Source organism: Carassius auratus, unplaced genomic scaffold (assembly GCF_003368295.1).
Source record: "Carassius auratus strain Wakin unplaced genomic scaffold, ASM336829v1 scaf_tig00214400, whole genome shotgun sequence".
In the NCBI taxonomy this organism is placed as follows: Eukaryota; Metazoa; Chordata; class Actinopteri; order Cypriniformes; family Cyprinidae; genus Carassius; species Carassius auratus.
This window is the reverse complement of record NW_020527643.1, coordinates 332501-352193: the sequence shown is the minus strand read 5'-3', so window position 1 is coordinate 352193 and position 19693 is coordinate 332501. Positions and strand designations below refer to the sequence as shown.

The 19693-nt window shown below is 34.4% G+C and overlaps 1 protein-coding gene across 2 annotated transcripts in view; it reads left to right on the top strand.

Annotated features, from left to right (window-relative positions):
- The window catches only part of LOC113091948 (CUB and sushi domain-containing protein 1), a 546185-nt gene that overhangs the window by 330141 nt on the left and 196351 nt on the right, over positions 1 to 19693 (top strand). For both annotated transcript variants that reach the window (XM_026257629.1, XM_026257628.1), the window contains exons 4-5: positions 15946 to 16140; positions 17752 to 17959. In XM_026257629.1, coding sequence (XP_026113414.1) covers positions 15946 to 16140; positions 17752 to 17959 — 403 coding nt within the window. The remainder of the gene's footprint in view (positions 1 to 15945; positions 16141 to 17751; positions 17960 to 19693) is intronic.

The window sequence follows — 19693 nt, the reverse complement described above, 5'->3', positions numbered from 1 at the left end:
CTTGTGTTGACTGTGTAAAGGGGAGACACGGCGTTACAAAACTTAACTCAGAACATGAAACTCAAACGGAAAATAAAATAACCTAAAGTAAAAGAATAGAAGTAAAGTTTGACTAGACTAGGTGGTGTTTCTTCTCATCGTGGCTAGATAGCAGCAAGTGTGCAGGTCGAAGCACGCTGGAACAGCGCTCAAAGAATGCTAAAAGTGATGACTGAAAGTAAAAGCTAAGAGCAAAAGCTAAGAGCAGGCATGACTAAAAGTAAAAGCTAAAAAGCAAAAGCTAAAAGCAAAATGTGATGGTGTCCTGAGTATTTAAACTGGCCTTTTGGCCACACCTTAAATGTTGTCTTTACCAGTGAGATATTATCTTTGCTTGGGGTGTTGTGATGTTTCTTTTGCCCGTTTAGAAATCATGTTTTCTTATCAATCATGTGGTCCGAATTTTCCCACTCTTGCAGGGTATAATTTTGGACATGATTCTTATAACAGTGAATATGATTTACGGTTCCCGTTCAGATTCCGGTTCCGATTCCATTAAATCATAAAACAACTATAAAAAAATTGTGGTAAGGAAAAATGCACAATACTCAATACTGCTTATTACTTACTGTCAACTTAATTTAAAGGTTGTAAATGTCAGATTTCAACATATATTACAGTATATGGATATTCATAAGTAGGGATGCACCGGATGACCGGCCATAAATCGGAACTGGCTGGTTTTTGGTTAAAATACGCGATCGGCAATCAGACGGTTTTTGGTCTTTTTTCGACCGATTTTTACTGCATTGTAATCATTCGTTATCATGTCATTTGTGTGGAAGTTTTTCGAAATCTGTGTGGAGGACACAGGCAGCCAATCAGCACTGGAAGTGCAGAGCTACACGTCTGAGGCACAGATAGCAGGAAGCGGACTGCACAAAATAAGAGTCCCTTTCCTGCTCACTGAGGCTGCGCGAGCATACTGTACCTGTTCACGTCCTTCACAGGAGGAGACAGTGAAGGGATGTTCAGCTCAACTTTTCACGATGGGATGTGGATGAGAAACTAAATGGACTAAACCCTGACAAAGCTGATTTCTTTTTTTTCTTTTTCTTTTTGTAAATTAGAACTTGCATACATGTTTGAAAAGCCAGAAGTAATCGTCAGTTCTGTATAGGATGATTATTTTTATTTTACCTTAAAATTATATCGACTGAATTTGATTTTAAAATCACCTGCTGTAGCACACTAAAAAAGTGTTTCATTCATCCAATTAAAAAAAAAAAAAAAAGTAGGGTAATGATTCACATCTATATTTTTTAACTTGAGACAGTAGTTATTTATTTTTCATTAGCTCAAGTAAAAAAATATATATAGATGTGATCTAGTGTAGTAGTATAGTGTGGATATCTTATTTATTTATTTATTTATTTATTTATTTATTTATTTATTGGATGAATGGGACACTTTGCATCTTTGTTTTATTCGCACCAAAATTATTTGATTTTAACATTTTGGAATAATATTTATTTAGCATATTTTTATTTAGTCTCACTGGTAAAGACCTGGTTTTAAATTTAAAACCAAATTTAAAGACTAAAATACTGAATGCTGATGCTGAAGGAGAGTTGAGTGTGGTGTTTGGACTGTGAAACTATTCCGTTATTGCCTTTAATTTCACATTGTCACAGTTAATCTTTTAATTCAAGGCCAGTTCTTTGTAGTTTCAACCCAATCCAAAAACAAAAGCTGTTGCTGATGTCTGTACCATCTATGTTTGTATCGAATGTAGGCTAATTACTGTGCAGTTACTGCCATTAATTTCAGATGGTTACGGTTATTGTTTTCAATAGCTAAACGCCAGTTTGGCCTATTAAATACCAAATAAACATCTTGTTTATGCACACTTTCCTTCTTTCTTGTTTGTTGCTTAAAGATTTTAAAAAAAAAAAAACGGTATCGGAATTGGCCAGTTTGCTTGTAAAAAAATCGATATCGGAATCGGCCATGCAAAATCATGATCATGCAACCCTATTCATAAGTACGGTTGGGTATTGTTAGAAATTTTCTAATGTGTTGCTGGAAGGTAGTAAGTAATGTTGAGAAATGCTGGTCCATCATTTAGCATGTGCTTCAAAGTTGATGTTTTTTTACACTATCAATAACATTTTGTGTTTGCCTAAATAAATGATATGTTATGTTATACTTAAAACCATACACACACTCCATAAAGCCCATATATTACAACTAATTATGCAGTCAGGAGATCGTGTGATGCTTTGAGTGGTTTCCACATTTTTAAACATTTAAAATGTATGAAAATAAATATTTTTATCACTTTGTTTATCATTCTTGAAATTACCTGTACACTAAATAATTTAACCCTCATACTTAACAATAGCAGATTTAGTCTATTTAGTCAGACAAAATGACGTGGACAGTTATCAAAAGTGTGAGTGCGGGTACAGTCACAGTAAACATGTGTTCAGCAGTTAAAGACGCGGCGAAGTGCAGCACGTCTGTGGAATGCACGTCATTGGAAACAATGTGCTCAGTAATTAAAGAGGCAGGGCGGCATTTCTGTTATTTGCTTTGTGACATCCTTTATGGGAAACAGAATCGTCAGAACACCGGCGTAATGCTGCTCACAGAGCTTGTTCACGTGTCGCACCAGAACCGTTTTCAGAACCGAATCTTAGAAATTGCTCATGGTTCTGGTTATTTTCACAGAAAAGAAACGGTTCTGAAAAAGAACTGGTTCTCGGTACCCAACCCTAATCATGAAAAAGAACATGAACACTATCACAGTAGAACATAATTCCAAAAGACATTTCTCTTACATCTAACTTCCAAAAGTGGAATGTTACATGTTACATCTTTGCCATGTTACATTCATTTAGTTGTCTAGTGCTATGTGTCGTATTAAAACATAAATGGCATTAAGCTACACAATATCGTGTTCATAATCAAATCTGATTTACCTAATGAGATTGTCAGTGATCTACAGCTCTGTGTATTAAATTCCATCTAAAAAGCAAGTGATGGATATTTACCAGTACTATTAATCACAGTAATTACTGACAAGATGCGCATGGCAATCACATGCAATTTATCATGCAGCCCTTGTTTTTTTAATAACAAAGTAGATGAGGAAAACTAGGATGCTGGGTCTATTCATAGCGTTGCCATTACTGTCTAGAATGCATGGAATGGTGCGCTGTGATTGGTTGAGTGGATATATTTGCATTCTGCAACAAAAGAGAGACTGATATTTTTTTTTTTCTCTTTTTTTTTTTTATTGGTCCTGGAGTATGTTCAGATTCAAATGTAGTACCACAGTCTGCATTTACAAATGTGTGTAAAAATTGGGTCATTCTGAAGAGCTCGACATATTCAAGTGTGGTACTTTTTCAGGGGTTGGGTTCAAACTATTGTTGATTCAAACTTTGTAGAAACAGTTTGGGAGAGGCCCTTTTCTACTCCAGCATGACTTTGCCCCAGTCCATAAATACGTGGTTGATTGAGTCTGGTGTGGAAGAACTTGACTGTTGCACACAGAGCCCCGACCTCAGCCCCATCAAACACATTAAGGATGAGCTGGAATGGAGATTCCACACCAACATCATTGTCTGACCTCAAAAATGCTCTACTGGATGAATGGGAAAACATTTCCACAAAAACACTAAATTTTGTTGGGGACAGATACTATTCGTCCATAATATTGACTTGACTGCACAAACACTACTGAATTAGAACTGATCTGAACTGGATGATGGCATACAACACTGTCTCCAGAGCTGTGTTAAACTCTTTTCACAATCGATTAACTTCACACAGTTATTGAACAGAACTGAATCAACAGTGAACTGATTTCAACTAGGCCTAAATAATGACTGTTTATTATTATTTTCTTGTACTATTGTACTATTTTAAGCTGCTTAACTAAATGGAATTCTGTTGAAATACCTGAATCACCATTTCCTTATCACTGTAAAGCTGACTTGAAACTACCTATATTGCATGAAGCACTACATAAATAAAGGCAGGGCCGGATTGGGACTCATTTTCAGCCCTGGAGTTTCATGCCTTTAGACCGGCCCACTTTAGTTCACAACTGACTATATTAAAATAATGTAATATAAACCTCAGAATATAATTCCCTACAGCCTTGTAATTCATTGTATTTTTAAAAACATCATCATTTCCTATTCAGTGCAAAAACAATAGCCTAAGTTTTGCTTCAAGGTGAAGATTTATTAGAACAGTAAATAACAGTGTAAGAATCTCTTTTCTTTAAGATTTAGTATTCATAAATATCCAAACATTGAAATAAAGAAAAAAAAATCTAATAAAAACAAATGTATAAAACAAAATAAAATTAAAATAAAATGTATTGCACTTTCTAACGACAGTATCAGCTCAGTTTCATTAATGTATTGCTGAATTATCAGGTATCATTATTTTATCTCAGGGCATTTTTCATTGAGATAAAATAAATAAATAATTAACCTTAACGTTAGCTTACTTACCGGCCTCGTCGTCTCCGTTTGTTTTTTTGAGGAAGAATGTGCTCAGCTTAGAACATTTTTGTCTTCGTCAGTTTCCAAAGCTTTCTTCTTATTTATTCTGGACTTTTATTCCATTTTTATCTCACTTTTTATTTTTATTTTGAGCAACTTGCAAGGTGACGTGTTGGGGGCGGGGCCAGGGAGTCAACAGATAATCACGTCATCATTATCTTGCAGGCTGCACTCTGTGAGAAAAATATAAAAAATATAACAGTGACGGTGGTAAAATAATAAATAAAAAGAGTGGGGCTGCGGTAAAATAATAATAATATAATATATATTTATATATTTCAACCCAGTGCCATGACAACAACGGCCCTCGCAGCCAAAAAAACATACTGGCCCACCGGGAATTTTCCCGGTGCTCCCGATTAGCCAATCCGGGCCTGAATAAAGGTGACTTGACTTGATTAAAGTCAATGTTGGTGTGATGGTCTGGTCTTCTAATACTTTTGTTCATATAGTGTATGTCACTTTATACATAGTACCCTGATCATTGTTAGTGGGAAAACTACAAAATTAGAAATTAGACATTAGAAATGGGCTTGTCTGGAATATTTTATGGTGTTTTGTAGCTAGTTTGTCACTCTAAAATATTCCATCCTGTTTGATAAAAATACAGAAATAATTAAAAAAAAATCAACATATACATGTTTTACTATGTTTTTCCTCTGCACCACAGTATAGAACAATATGTCGTTTAGCAAATCTTTGCCATTTATGCAGTGTTACATTATTAAAGTGTGCAGTGTATTGAGTGTGCTTAACACTGATCTTTATACAATAGACGATCAAATAAATGGTTCCAACATATGATAGAGTTTAGAGACACTGGCCATTTATTCAGAGAGAATAGCCCATATTGATTTTTGCATTAAGGTTGCCTCTGGTGAAATATCATTCTCAATAGAGGTGACATGGTATGACCTGGCAGGTAAACTATTGCTTGGTCAAGTCCCCACACAATCGTAAAAATGTGGCATGCTCATTAATCTGAACAAAAACATTTTTATTGGGAATCCAAATTATGTTACCTCTGCTGTGACTACAACAGGGAATTGCACACTAACTTTACACCAGAAACAACAAAAGATCCAAGATCACGTCCATAATAATAAACAGGAGCAGACTACACTTACAGCATGAGTTGCATTGTTTTACAAAGCATCTTTAGTTGATTTCTGCCCCGTTTTGTCATAATGTACAGCTAATTCATTTTTTTCCCTTCTGTTTACTATTAATACACTGATTGATACACACACACACACACACACACACACACACACACACGCACACACAAACACACACACACACACACACACACACACACACACACACACACACACACACACACACACACACACACACACAGTACTGTGCAAAAGTCTTAGGCCACTAGTATTTTCACCAACAAAAAATGGTTTTAATTTAGTTATTTCTATATTTTTCTGTAGTGTGTCAGTAGGAAATATCTGTTTACAGTTCAGTTTCTAAAGCAAAAGATAGAAATATCTCACTTAAAACCCTTTTTTTTTTCTTTTTTTTTTTTTGGCTAAAAATAAATTCCCTTACTCTTTACAGTGAAAAACTGTAATAGATAATTGTGTAACACTTTATAATAACTGCATGCTATTAATTATTAGTTAAGCATTAGGAAACAGCTAATTAATCATTTATAAAGCATTAATAAACATTTATAAGCAGTTTATAAATACAGATATAAATGCTTTATACCTGATTTAAATTAAGTATAGCATTATTTACACACCAGTTATTAAGGAGTTGTCAGTAGTTCATAAGGTCACTTAGAAATTGTAAGTAAATGATTAATAAATTATTTAAATGTGCATTCATACATCTTTTTATTCAGAGATATAGTAATAGTTACTTATAGTGTTAATTAATTGTTTTATTAACATGTATTTCTACTGTAATTCAGGGTTAATTCAGGAAGTTATAAAACATATGTAGTTGTTAGTTAACTATTTTGTGAGCTCTTCTAAAGTGAGGACTATTTATGCCTTGTAAAGCTTTTACAAATGAGATTTAAAGGCTGTTAATATTTATATGTTCTGTATCACTGTGTTGTGTTTGTTTCCATTTTTTGTTTAGAAGATAACTGAGCCTTCAAATATCCTTTATAAATGCTTTACAAGGCATAACTAGTCCTCACTTTAGATGAGCTCACATAAATAGTTAACTGACCACTACTAAATGCTTTATAACTACCTGAATTTACTAAATTTCTTGTGATCTTATGAACCACTGGCAACTCCTAAATAGCTGGTTTGTAAATAATGCTATACTTCATTGAGAAATGATAAATTGATCATGAATAAAGTATGAAAATACAATTATTAAACACATTATAGATATGCTTTTAAATCAAGAATAAATCATTTATATCTGTATTTATAAACTGCTTATTACTGTCTATTAATGCTTTATAAATTATGAATGATCTGTTTACTAATGCTTAATTAATGATTAATAGTGTGCAGTTATTATAAAGTGTTAGCGATAATTGGAAATATAATGTTATTATACAGTCAAATACTGTTAAATGTACAGTTTTACGTAAGTTAAAAAATAAGTCATCATATCTTTGTGTATTTAGTTAATACAGTAAACTGATTGCTAAAATTTAGTGACTGCTCACATTTGATGGATTTTCATTGAAATAACTTTTTCATATTTGTTATGTACATAAGATTTAAAGCTTCACCTCACAGTATGTTAATACATGTTTATTGTAGTCTTTTTTTTTACTGTACATCGGTACACTTTAAATTGTTGCTTCTTATTTTTACATTACAAATATACTGTGCTCTTTTACAGTAAGTTATATACCTAAATAACTTTGATATTCAATGTAGCATCAGTAGCAGCTAATAATGGAATAAAGATGCAAAGCCATTTTTTGTTGTTGTTGTTTAAAAATATTTGCAACACTCATAAAACAAACTGTGATGTGCTCACTAATGGTCCTCAGGTCTGTCATTCAGTGAAAAACGTCTATGAAAAGCACTCTAATTCAATAAATTATGTGTAGTAAATTAGACAACATCTCAAATTACTTTCAACAAGTAAGAATAAGGCATTTAACCTTATTTTCAAGCATTTTTAAATGTTTAAAGGGACCATATCAATGATTTCCATCATGATTATTTGAAGTGTAAACTCTTATTTTTAGTCTGTTGTTTATATTCTTACTCAGTGAAGTGTTTTGGTGTTATACAGTACATGTGTCTTACGTGCAGCTACTTGAACTGTGGGTTTAAGCCCTGACTTCTGTTGTGCTGTCTGCTTCTATTGCAAAATACATTTAACTCGCAATCGCTGTCTCTTCTTCTCTGTCTGTGGCCCTGCAGGGTCCCTTAAGAAGGCTGTCACATGTTAGGGGCAGATAGCTTTTTCATTCCAGCACTTTCGCACTTTCACAGCCCAAACACCTCCCCTCTGAGCCGATTCTCCGCACCTCCTGATCCATATCCCTCTCCTGCCGAGAGGTTTCGGCTTTTCTCATCCATTGCTTCAGTTCCGATGAAGGAAATGAGAAATGGGTTTTAGACCCAGAGTGTCAGCCTTAACTACTTTATTGATCTTTGCCAATGTCACAGGAAGAGAGAGAGGCTCAATTAGGTGTTGATCTTATGAGAGACTAATCAGTGCCAGAACTGTCATTCACAAAGTCTCTAAGAGTACTGTTGATGCTCATATACCTTGAGGAATAATAGAATAAGATTCACACATCAGCTTGGTGAGAAACATTGCTAAATTAAGTATTTTCTTTTTAAAAAAAACAAAACGTGTTTTCTTGAGAAGGTTATAAATCAGCAAATAAATCTAATAGTCTTGTGTAATATCCCTAAAAAAGCCAGTTTCTTAAATGGAATAATCCTACAGGGAATGACAATCCAATTTTTGGTTTAATAATAACAGAACATGTTTGTTGAAGTTTAGACCTCATGTGAGCTAGCTCTTGGTCCTTTAGTGAGCAGTGACTTTAGGTCTTTAACTCTAGACAACAGTGTTTTATTTTTATTTTGTTTATTTTTTTTTTGTTTCTTGCAAAGAGGGGCATGTGAAACAAAAGCATATTTTTTTAGGTCAGACAAGGTACCACATACGGATCGATTCAGATGTCCCAATTTGATTTGATTTTTATTTGCAAGCTCTCGATTCGGTTTTCTATTTATTTTATTTTTATTATTACATTCAGTAAATATAGTTTTAATACAAATCCTAAAATAATAACAGTAAATATAAGTTTACATATGGTGAATTAATAAAAATAAATTAAGAACCACAGATTTTTAAACCTATTATTTTTCATATAGGGTCCCTTTTTTAAACAATAATATAAAATATATATTTTTCTGGTTATCAGATGAAAGTATAAAACATTCATTTATTCTAATCAAATGAAAATTAAACCCTTTAATTTTTGGCAAAACAAAGTGCTGCACAACAGGTTTGCTGTTAAAATTAAAAAAAGAAAACAAATGTAATTATTCCTTTAAAAATAAAGGTTTATTAATATGCATTAGCAGTAGTATCATTTAAGTTTTAAGACCGCTAAATAGTACAAACCCGATTCCAAAAAAAGTTCAAACACTTTACAAATTGTGAGTAAAAAAGGAATGGAATAATTTACAAATCTCATAAACTTCTATTTTATTCACAATATACATAACATATCAGATGTTGAAAGTGAGACATTTTGAAATGTCATGCCAAATATTGGCTCATTTTGGATTTCATGAGAGCTACAGTACACATTCCAAAAAAGTTGGGACAGGTAGCAATAAGAGGCCGTAAAAGTTAAAATGTACATATAAGATACAGCTGGAGGACCAATTTGCAATTTATTAGGTCAATTGGCAACGTTTCGGTATAAAATAGCCTCTAAGAGTGGCAGTGTCTCTCAGAAGTCAAGAGGATCACCAATTCACCCAATGCTGCGGCGAAATTATTGGAGCAGTATCAGAAAGCAGTTTCTCAGAGAATAATTACAAAGAGTTTGAGGTTATTGTCATCTACAGTGCATAATATCATCCAAAGTATTAGAGAACCTGGAACAATCTCTGTGTGTAAGGGTCAAGGTCAGAAAACCATACTGGATGCCTGTGATCTTCGGGCCCTTAGACGGCACTGCATCACATACAAAAATGGTCTGTAACGGAAATCGCAAAATGGGATCAGTAATACTTCCAGAAAACATTGTCGGTGAACACAATCCACTGTGCCATTCGCCATTGCCGTAAAACTCTATAGGTCAAAAAAGAAGCCACATCTAAACATGATCCAGAAGCGCAAGTGTTTTCTCTGGGCCAAGACTCATTTAAAATGGACTGTGAAAAAGTGGAAAACTGTTCTGTGGTCAGACGAATGAAAATTTGAAGTTCTTTTTGGAAAACTGGGACGCCATGTCATCCGGACTAAAGAGGACAAGGACAACCCAAGTTGTTATCAGTGCTCAGTTCAGACGGCTGCATCTCTGATGGTATGGGGTTGCATGAGTGCATGTGGCATGGGCAGCTTACACATCTGGAAAAGTACCATCAATGCTGAAAGGTATATCAAAGTTCTAGAACAACATATGCTCCCATCCAGACATTGTCTCTTTCAGGGAAGACCTTGCATTTTCCAACATGACAATTCCAGAACACATACTGCATCAATTACAACATCATGGCTGCGTAGAAGTATCCAGGTACTGAAATGACCAGTCTGCAGTCCAGATCTTTCACCCATAGAAAACAGTTGGTGCATCATTAAGAGGAAGAAGCAACATAGAAGACCTAAGACCTCATCCATGCCTTAGTATGTGTGTACTTTAGTAAACAAAACCGTGCGCTGCGCCATCCGCCATTCATTCATTGATTGCGGAAAACATTGCGCCTTAAGCCTGATATCAAATGCTTCCGCAGATTTATAGTATTCCTATAGCATTTCACCCAAGCATTGCGAACCACGCGTATGGATTTGTTCTTAGTTCTCATCAACAGTATCTCCACCATGATAAGCAGCACTGAACGAATGACAGGCTTTCCATCGTGCAACATCGTGCAAGGCAAATAAGAGTGGAGAAGAGCAATGATAAGAATCATGTTAATCAGATCTTGTTTTAAATGGGTGCTCAAATAATTACAGGAAAAGACCGATTCACGGCTTTTGAGAATCGATGTCATAATAATAATAATAATAATAATAATAATAATAATAATAATTATTATTATTATTATTATTATTATTATAATAATAAACGATGAATCGAAAAATCATTTATTTATTTATTTATTTTTTTTCGCCCAGCCCTAGTACCACATAACAATATAAAAGATTTTCACATTTTATTAAATAGCTGGATGAAGTAGGATGGATTTGGTCATAATCCTGCTAGAATAAATTGTTCCTTGACATGTAACCCCACTGTACTGACTAATCAGCATCAAGTGTAGCAGTATGTTTTATGTTTACGTTTTAGATCTCATGGCATTCAGATTTGGGGTGAGTGTATTATTGACAAAACTTTCTTTTGATGTTGCAGAATAATTGTGAGATCAACAAAATGGATAGACATATCCAACCATGCAGTAGTTTAAAAATAAATAAATAACATCACTTATTCATGATGAGATACTCAATGACAACACAAAGTGGATGCACTTCAAAAATGCACATTTCCTAATTTTTCATTTACATTTAATAAAATTGTCCTTCACCTATGATTAATCAGATAATAAATCAAATATTTACCAAACTCTCTCTGAATCCTGCACAGCAGGCTACATCATCAATGTGAAAATATGATTAATGAACAGAGCTATTCCAGTAGACCGGGATCTCAGTGGGCAGACATTTCCACAATGAATTATTCCAGATTAAATCAATTGCAAGTCGTAAATGCTTAAAATAGAGCAGCAGACAGACAACATTTTCATAGGCTTGGATGCTTCATCCGACGTCTGCTGGGACACAGCTTTTTCACTGGATCTGAGTGCAAAACCATGAATATGAATGTACAGTTGTGCCAAAAAGAGCTATTCCAAAATCACAACTGTGTTGACGATGACACATCTTGTTTCAACTAATCCATCTCAGCCAGGGACGCAGTTTTGAGGTGATTTAAATAACATGACCAAGTAAACCATGCCTGTTTAATTTTGAATTTAAATATCTGTTTAATTCTGTTAATGACATTGCTAAAACTCATTAGTAGATGCATCCAAATGAGACCCAAATACATAAGGGCTGACTCAATTAAATGAACATCCTCCAAAATCCACTTTTCTCAATGTGGTCTCTTTTGAAACTTCAAATGCTTATCAGTGACAGCTGGAAGGGTAGGCCTGCTGCTGGGACACAGCCTACAGTTATCAATGTACCTCTAAAACAAGATTTGGCCAAAATACACAATTTGGTGCCTATAACCTACATAGCCTGCAACTAGAAACCAACCTTCATGTGGGTGATTTGGAACACTTTCCAGTGTTCACATATCACTTTTCACTCAAATGCATTGGCAACTGTGAATAAAGTTTAGCATCCACATGATGCAAAGCTAGCAACCTTATTCTCTAAAGCAGTGGTTCTTAATCCTGTTCCAAATGGACCCCCTGCTCTGCACGTTTGGTTTGTTTCCTTTATCTGACCCGCTCAGTTCTGCCTTGTCCAAATACTCACACTTGCAGTCTTGGACACTTGAGAGTGTGTGTGTGCGACAGGAAGTAAGTGCGCAAGACTGTCCAGATCTTAAAAGTGCCAAAGTGCAGTCCCTTAATGCACACTAAATCCACACCATCTCGAATAACCCCCCAGAGCAGTATTCAAGGCTTGGTGTATCCCATCATGCATCATGTTGTGGAAATAAATTGCAAGACTTTTTGCCAAGCTGGTGAGAGATCACAGAAACCTTTCCAGTGTAAGTTAAATATTAATAATAATTAGATATTACATATACTTTGACAGCAAAACAAAATGCTACAAGTTTTGTTGGTGCAAAGGTGAGTAGCCTGTATTTATTTTGTACATCATTTGCAACTGCTTTTTATCACTTAAATAGAAGCACCAGAAATTAAAGTGTGTCGCATCAGGTAATGAAAGTTGTAAACACAGTTATTTGGACAAGACATTAATTTCACGTATCTCTCCCCTAATGAGCTGATGATCTGAATCTGGTGTGTTAAAAGGGAGTTTTTATGCAGGTTTACTGGACAAATTGTGTTCTGCCTTTAAATAGATTCAATTCTAATTAACATTTTCTTAAGGAAAAAACAAAACAAAAACATATCTCAGCTGAAGCTGTAAACGTGCTATATTGCTTTCACATTACTATCATATTAAAAGTTACAGTTAACAACTGAGTCCAAACTTGAATTCAGGTGCTATTTATTTTTAAATAAAAAAGTAAATTACACAAAAAAATGCAGTTTTACATTAACTTTGAAATCAAATTACATAATTATTAAATGTTTCTACTCCAATTCAGGTTAACTAAAATATATTGAATAGATTTCACTGAATGACTAAATGTAATGCTAAGTGACATATTGTTTACATGCCTAGTGAACTTTTCTCAGCAGATCAAGTAAACTTTAAATGATCCATCTTGGCATAAAAAAATAAAACAAAAAAAAAATATATATATATATTTGTTAAAATGAAGGTATATAAAATTAGGATTAAGTTACACATGTGCAGCAGATAAAATATTCTGTATTTTTTTGGTACACTTGCTTACGCCATTATACACCTTGTACCTGCATTTTATATTTGATTGTGCTACCAACTGGAAGTATTGTAATTTTATAAACAACATTTCTCTTACTTCTATCTTGGACATATTTTGTGGTGAATATGTTTGTGTCACGCTGTATGTACAGTATGTATGCAATGCTACCTTAGAATTTGGATAAAGAAAAAAAGTTATCCTTCCTACCTTTTGGAACACCTTTCACTTTGGGAGCATGGTGCCGGTGACATCTTAAAATGTTTGCTATTGTACATAAGCAGAGCCTATATAGCCAATTTTATAGAGTTTAGCAATGGCTGGTAAATCTTATGTTGTCTGTTTTACTAACAGTTTTATCCAGTTAAGAACCAATTCAACCAAGCAAAATTGAATCCTGAGGGACATTCTGCATCAGATTTATCAGTGAATGCAACAGAATCAACATTCAGCTCTTAAATGTCAGCTCTAGATTTAGCTGTGTTAGTTGCCACAGGGGTTATATAACATCTACACCCGTTCCTCCAGGCACCTCTCATATTTGGAGGATCACAATGATTTCTTTGAGAATAGAAACAAGTCCTTCAAGAACCCTTCCATGACTCATAAAACGTGTGAATCAAAGTCAACACACAGTCTCATATGAACATGTTCATCAAATTACACTATTGCGCTTTTCAGTAGCTTTGCATAAGGCCTGTGTCATCACTGCATACTGTATTTTTCATAACATATATTCATGATTGCATCAGCGCTTAGTATAATGGTTCATAAAACTGTAATTGAATTGAATGTGTATGGCCTATGGACCCTTTTCACAAGACTGTGATTATGAAAAGACTATTAAATTAATTTCTAATGATGGATATATTTTGTACTGGACTGATTAAACAAACAGCACTGGATTGGTGTGTCTGTGAAGATGAATGCTGGGGGAGACATCTTTGCCTCCAAGCATTCAGACGAGTTCTCGAGGCTGATTGGCCTTCAGGGGAATTTTCGAGAATTTTCTAGTTTATCCAACTGTGATGGGATACAACGGGATTTGCCCCTGTGCAGTTTGGAGGCCATAAGCAGATTTTCAAAATGGGGACCCCAGATACAGATTCAGTTACCAGCCCCAACTCCAATGTATGTGTCCTGCACATTACTTTAAAGTGTAACTGAATTTTCTTATTTCTTATCTTATTTATCTTTAATTATGATATGAAGATCTGTCACATGCATCTATGTTTTAGTTTCATTTTCTGGACACTTAGCGTGCTTCTCAAACCGAAGGCTGCATATCTCGGCTTCCACATCATCAATGATATAAGGATTTGTAACACAAAATATTTTTCTCAAATTAATTTTTATTAGTTTTTGTCATGACGGTGAGGATTAGAACATCTTTGACATATAGCAATGCACACTTACTAACTAGACCATCTCATTCTAGCATTTAATACTGAGAACTTTAGCCTACGATCCTCAGAAGTACTGAACTAGGAAGGATGCAGCCTTCCTTTGAGAAGTGCCCTTAGTTTGTTTCTCTTCAGAGACTGTTTACTTTGTTCTCTTTTCACACCATATTTAGTCAACATGGTTGTTTATTAATTAGATCACACCTGTTTGTATTCTGTTCATCATCTTGGGCTTTTAAAGGTTTTCTCTTTTTTTTTCTCTTCTCTTTGTGCCATATATTGTTGTGTTGTACACACTGCTTCCGTTTTGCTTCTCATCAGCGGATTACCTGGTTCTGTTTTATTAAATACCTTTTTGTTACTTGAACCATTTTTGGACTTTCTGGAAAAAAAACAAAACAAAAAAAAAAAAACATGACAACTTTTGTTTTACTTTGGAAGCAAACTTTTAAGAGTTGCTTAAAATATATTATATTTAGTGAGATTAATATGCTTAAATCAAGTGAAAACATCTGCCAATGGTTCAGAAAAATTTATTTAAAACAATATAATATATATTTTGGTTGTTTAATTAGTCCCTCACAATGCTATATTTGTTTTTGTTTTGTTTTTCTGTGTACGTCTATGTATGGGTGAATCCATCCTGTAACTCTTAAATAGTTTCATCAAAATTGATTTGGCCAAAATAAAGAAGTTATTTGGAAGATTAGTAATATCATCATTATTATTCATAATGTTATTTTATCAAGTCAAGTTACAACAAAGGACGGAGAAAAAAGGAAATGAGCTCAATATTATTTTCAATTTGATTTTAAGCTGTCTTCTTTCTAACTTTTAATTTACTACAGAATTGTATGTTTCTGAAAATGTTGAAAAAAGGCTTGCTTTGGATTACTCACTAAATTATATATATATATTTTTTCACTCTTAAAATGTTTTGCATAGATTCTCTTTGAACAGTTGATACAGATCAGTGCAAATTCATGTTTTGATTGCATTGTCAACATGAAATACTTACCATCAAACAGCATCATGATCACAGAAACGCACAGCTAACGTGTAGGGGTTTCACCGCAGTCCCATGCACGAGTGCTGGGCCAGCTTCAGATGTGCATGCTTCATAGCGAAGAATCGCACTGAGACAGGCATCTCAAGAGCTCGTCTCAGTCTGATGATGAAAAGAACAAACAGAAAAGAATGAAAGGCACAGCGTGATGCAGAAACTTATTTCTGACCTTTTTCCTGTCTTCTGTTCCAGTTCTACCAAGTCACACCTGTGGAAATCCAGGGTTGATACCGAGAGGGATTATCCATGGCACCAGGTACAACGTCGGAGACAAGATCCGCTACAGTTGTGTGATGGGATACGTTTTGGAGGGACATGCAGTGCTCACGTGCATAGTGAGCCCAGGAAGTGGTGCATCATGGGATTTTCCGGCACCATTTTGTAGAGGTAAGATGCTTTATGCTTACATGGACAGATGGGTTAAAAAGCAGGGTTTCTACTGTCCTGGAATACTGTTATTACTGTATACTTGCAGGAGTACACAGTCGGAACCCTAATATGTACTCTTTAGGTACTAATATTTATTAATAAAATAATATATACATATATATATATATATATATATATATATATATATATATATATATATATATATATATATATATATATATATATATATTTAGATTGGTATACAACTTAAAGAACCAACCAATGCAGTTTCTCAAAGAAGAGATAATAGTGAAAAGATATTTCATCCATTTTCCAAATTACTTATTCTATGTTTACAGGGAACTGGAGTCTAACCCGGTGTCTTAAAATAAATACACTTTTAATCCTCACAAGCAAGTGCATACTGTTTCACATACTGATTTTGTGATTCTGGTTTGAACACTTCCACGTGTTACTAAATCAGTTACAAACTGGATGTTTTGCAATGCAAACTCAATCTGAAGAGTCATATCGGAATTCATATGACTTTTACGTCCCTCTTCATACTTACGTCCCTCTTCATACCTCTTCACTCTTGTCAGTATGAAAGACATCTGTGACGGTAGTGAGTGGAGGAAGAGAGTGAAGTGTAAGAATTATGGTGACAGCTTTAGACAAGCAAAACTTGAGGAAAAGCTTTTCTCTCTTTCTCATTATCCTCGCCTCGTCCTCCTAATCGCCTGCACATGAATTAACGGTCCGTGACACATGCATAAACACTCTGTGTTTAACGCTATGTGTCTTTCGGCATTTGATTCAGTTCAGGACTGTTATCAGTACAAACTCTAATCTGATATCGGCCATATATATATATATATATATATATATATATATATATATATATATATATATATATATATATATATATATATATATATAAATTAAATAAATTAAAATAAAGATAACAACAGCCAAACAAACAAAATACTAAAGCTGTATCCAACAATGCCAAGTAGGACACTGACAGCACTGCGAAGTGGGGCCAATTTCAGATACAATGCTCGAATCATAGGTCAGTTTGTTCAAATCACACTGATTCCTTTACTAATTATTCAGTTATTAAATCATTCATGATTTATAAAATAAATAAAACACTTTTAAAATGGTTACTTTAGGCACCTAGAGCATAAAAATAGAGAAAGATTAAATATGAAATACAACTATACAAATAAGGGCATGTAAAAATGCCCTCCTTTTATCCATCCAGAGCTCCTCGAGCCTGGTGAGGGGCACAGGTGTAGTGCATTATCATTAACTTCATCGGGCTCGCTCCTTTCCCACGGCTCTCGGCCCCGCCCCTCTCGGAACACAATAGTACAAATATATAAAGGAAATAAACATATTTTCTTTTGCATCTTATTCTACTTGGATGGTAGCCAGTATACTCCACTAGAGAACAGAAGTACTGATCCTGTGTCATAAATGCTGCATCGGGAGGCAGTCCTTAAATTAAAGCCCTGGATTTTTAAACCATTATTTATGAATGACTACAAAAGTCATTAATGTTGATTTCTATATGGTGCAATTTGACAAATCTTAACCTTGTAACTTTTGTGCTATTTTGTCCAGCTGAAGGATCATGTGGTGGGACATTAAGAGGAACAACAGGGACAATAGCAAGTCCACACTTTCCTTCAGAGTATGAGAACAATGCTGACTGCACGTGGAGTATTCTGGCCGAGCCAGGAGACACCATCGCCCTGGTCTTCACAGACTTCCAGCTAGAAGATAGATATGACTTCCTAGAGATCAGTGGCACAGAAGCACCGTCAATATGGTGAGTGAACTGGCCTCTGTTACTGCTTCTACATTACAGCGCAAGGGATCACAGGATCCCGTTAATGGAAGTAGTGAGGGGAATGATTATTTTTGTTTCTGCGTTCGTGCAGGATTTGCTCTGTAAATTAAATTTAAGCTACAGTTGTGATTTAATACTGGTTCTATCTCATTGCAATGGTGAAAGTTTTATTGCATGAATGTGAATTAAAAAAAAAAAAAAAAAAAAAAAAATATATATATATATATATATATATATATATATATATATATATATATATATATATATATATATATATATATATATATATAATGTGCTCACTGTGCAAGCATCACAATAACTTATCTTCTAGGATCTTTTTTTTTTGTAACAGATTTGTAACAGAAAATGCTCTTTAGAACATTTAGAACAACATTTCAGTCAGGCTCTTTTCATAATATATTGATAGTAACTTATTAGTATAGATAGTACATTGGATTTTTAAATAAAATAAGTTGCATAGTATTAAATTAAAAATGCTATATATATATATTTGAGTCATTTGTGGGATCGAACTCTCTCCTACTGATTTAATTTTATTTTTACACAGAATGGTGTGGCATTCATTGAAGGTTCAAATAAATGAGGAAAAACAATTATATAGGCATTATGTTCTGGACAGGATTTGATTTCTCAGAAGACAAGTTGACGGAAAAACAGGACTTAATATGTCCTTTCATTTTTACACAGACTGAAAAGAAAAATATACAAGCATGTTCGATTTAGAGGGGCTAAGAGTAATAATTCACAAATTAAAACTCGTTATTTGCCTGCCATCTTATCAAACACAATAGCTGTTTTTCAAGACAAACAAAAACAAGATATTAAAAAAGAAAAAGAAAAAAAAGCCAGGGAATGACAAGCTTTCTGACACAAAAGAATATAAAAGTATTCTAAATAACACATGCACTATATTGCAGGTATATAGCGGTGTCATATGATAGCTGTGTGTGAGAGGAAAGATTGAAATTTAGGCCTTTATCGACCGAAAACCTTTTGCATTTCTATTTATTTATTTATTCATTCATACTGCAGAAGACTTGGAATGTAGCACAGTGCAGTCCTTATGGGCTACTTTTATGTTGGTTTTATGTTTTAATTTTAGGGTGTACAAATGTACAGTACCTAAACTCCATATGGTGTAGGGCTTGTTCTGTCTTTTGTGTATTGATCTAGAATCCCCTCTGATGGAATGAGATACCATTGATCTCGCTGATTATTCTGGGAACGTATCACTTGCTCTGTGACTCTCCCCACAGCTGTCAACTTGATGATCACCCCTCAATGCTTTAATACTTTTCTCTTGTTTTCTCTCCTCACCTGTTTCTGTCTGCCTCCTTTCATAAGACACTTCTTCACTGTCTTTTCAAAGGTTTGCAGTTGTGACTAAATTGTAAATCCTAGCCTAGTGAGAAATGATACAGAAGGCTCTGCCTGAACTCTATTAACTTCAAGCTCTGTGAATAAACATGTCCTCGCTCTTGACGTGTGGCATCGAGGCTGTGTAGTCACACAGGCACCCTCGCAAATAATTTGCTTTTCTGCTTCACCAAAACACAGGCTTGAAATTACACACACTTGCTGTAAGAGAGCAATAACATTACTTCACTGGACTGGTGATGAAATAACAGCAGAAGCTATTTACACTGCATCAGAAAAGTAATATCAGAATATTTTTTCTTACCATAAACAGCA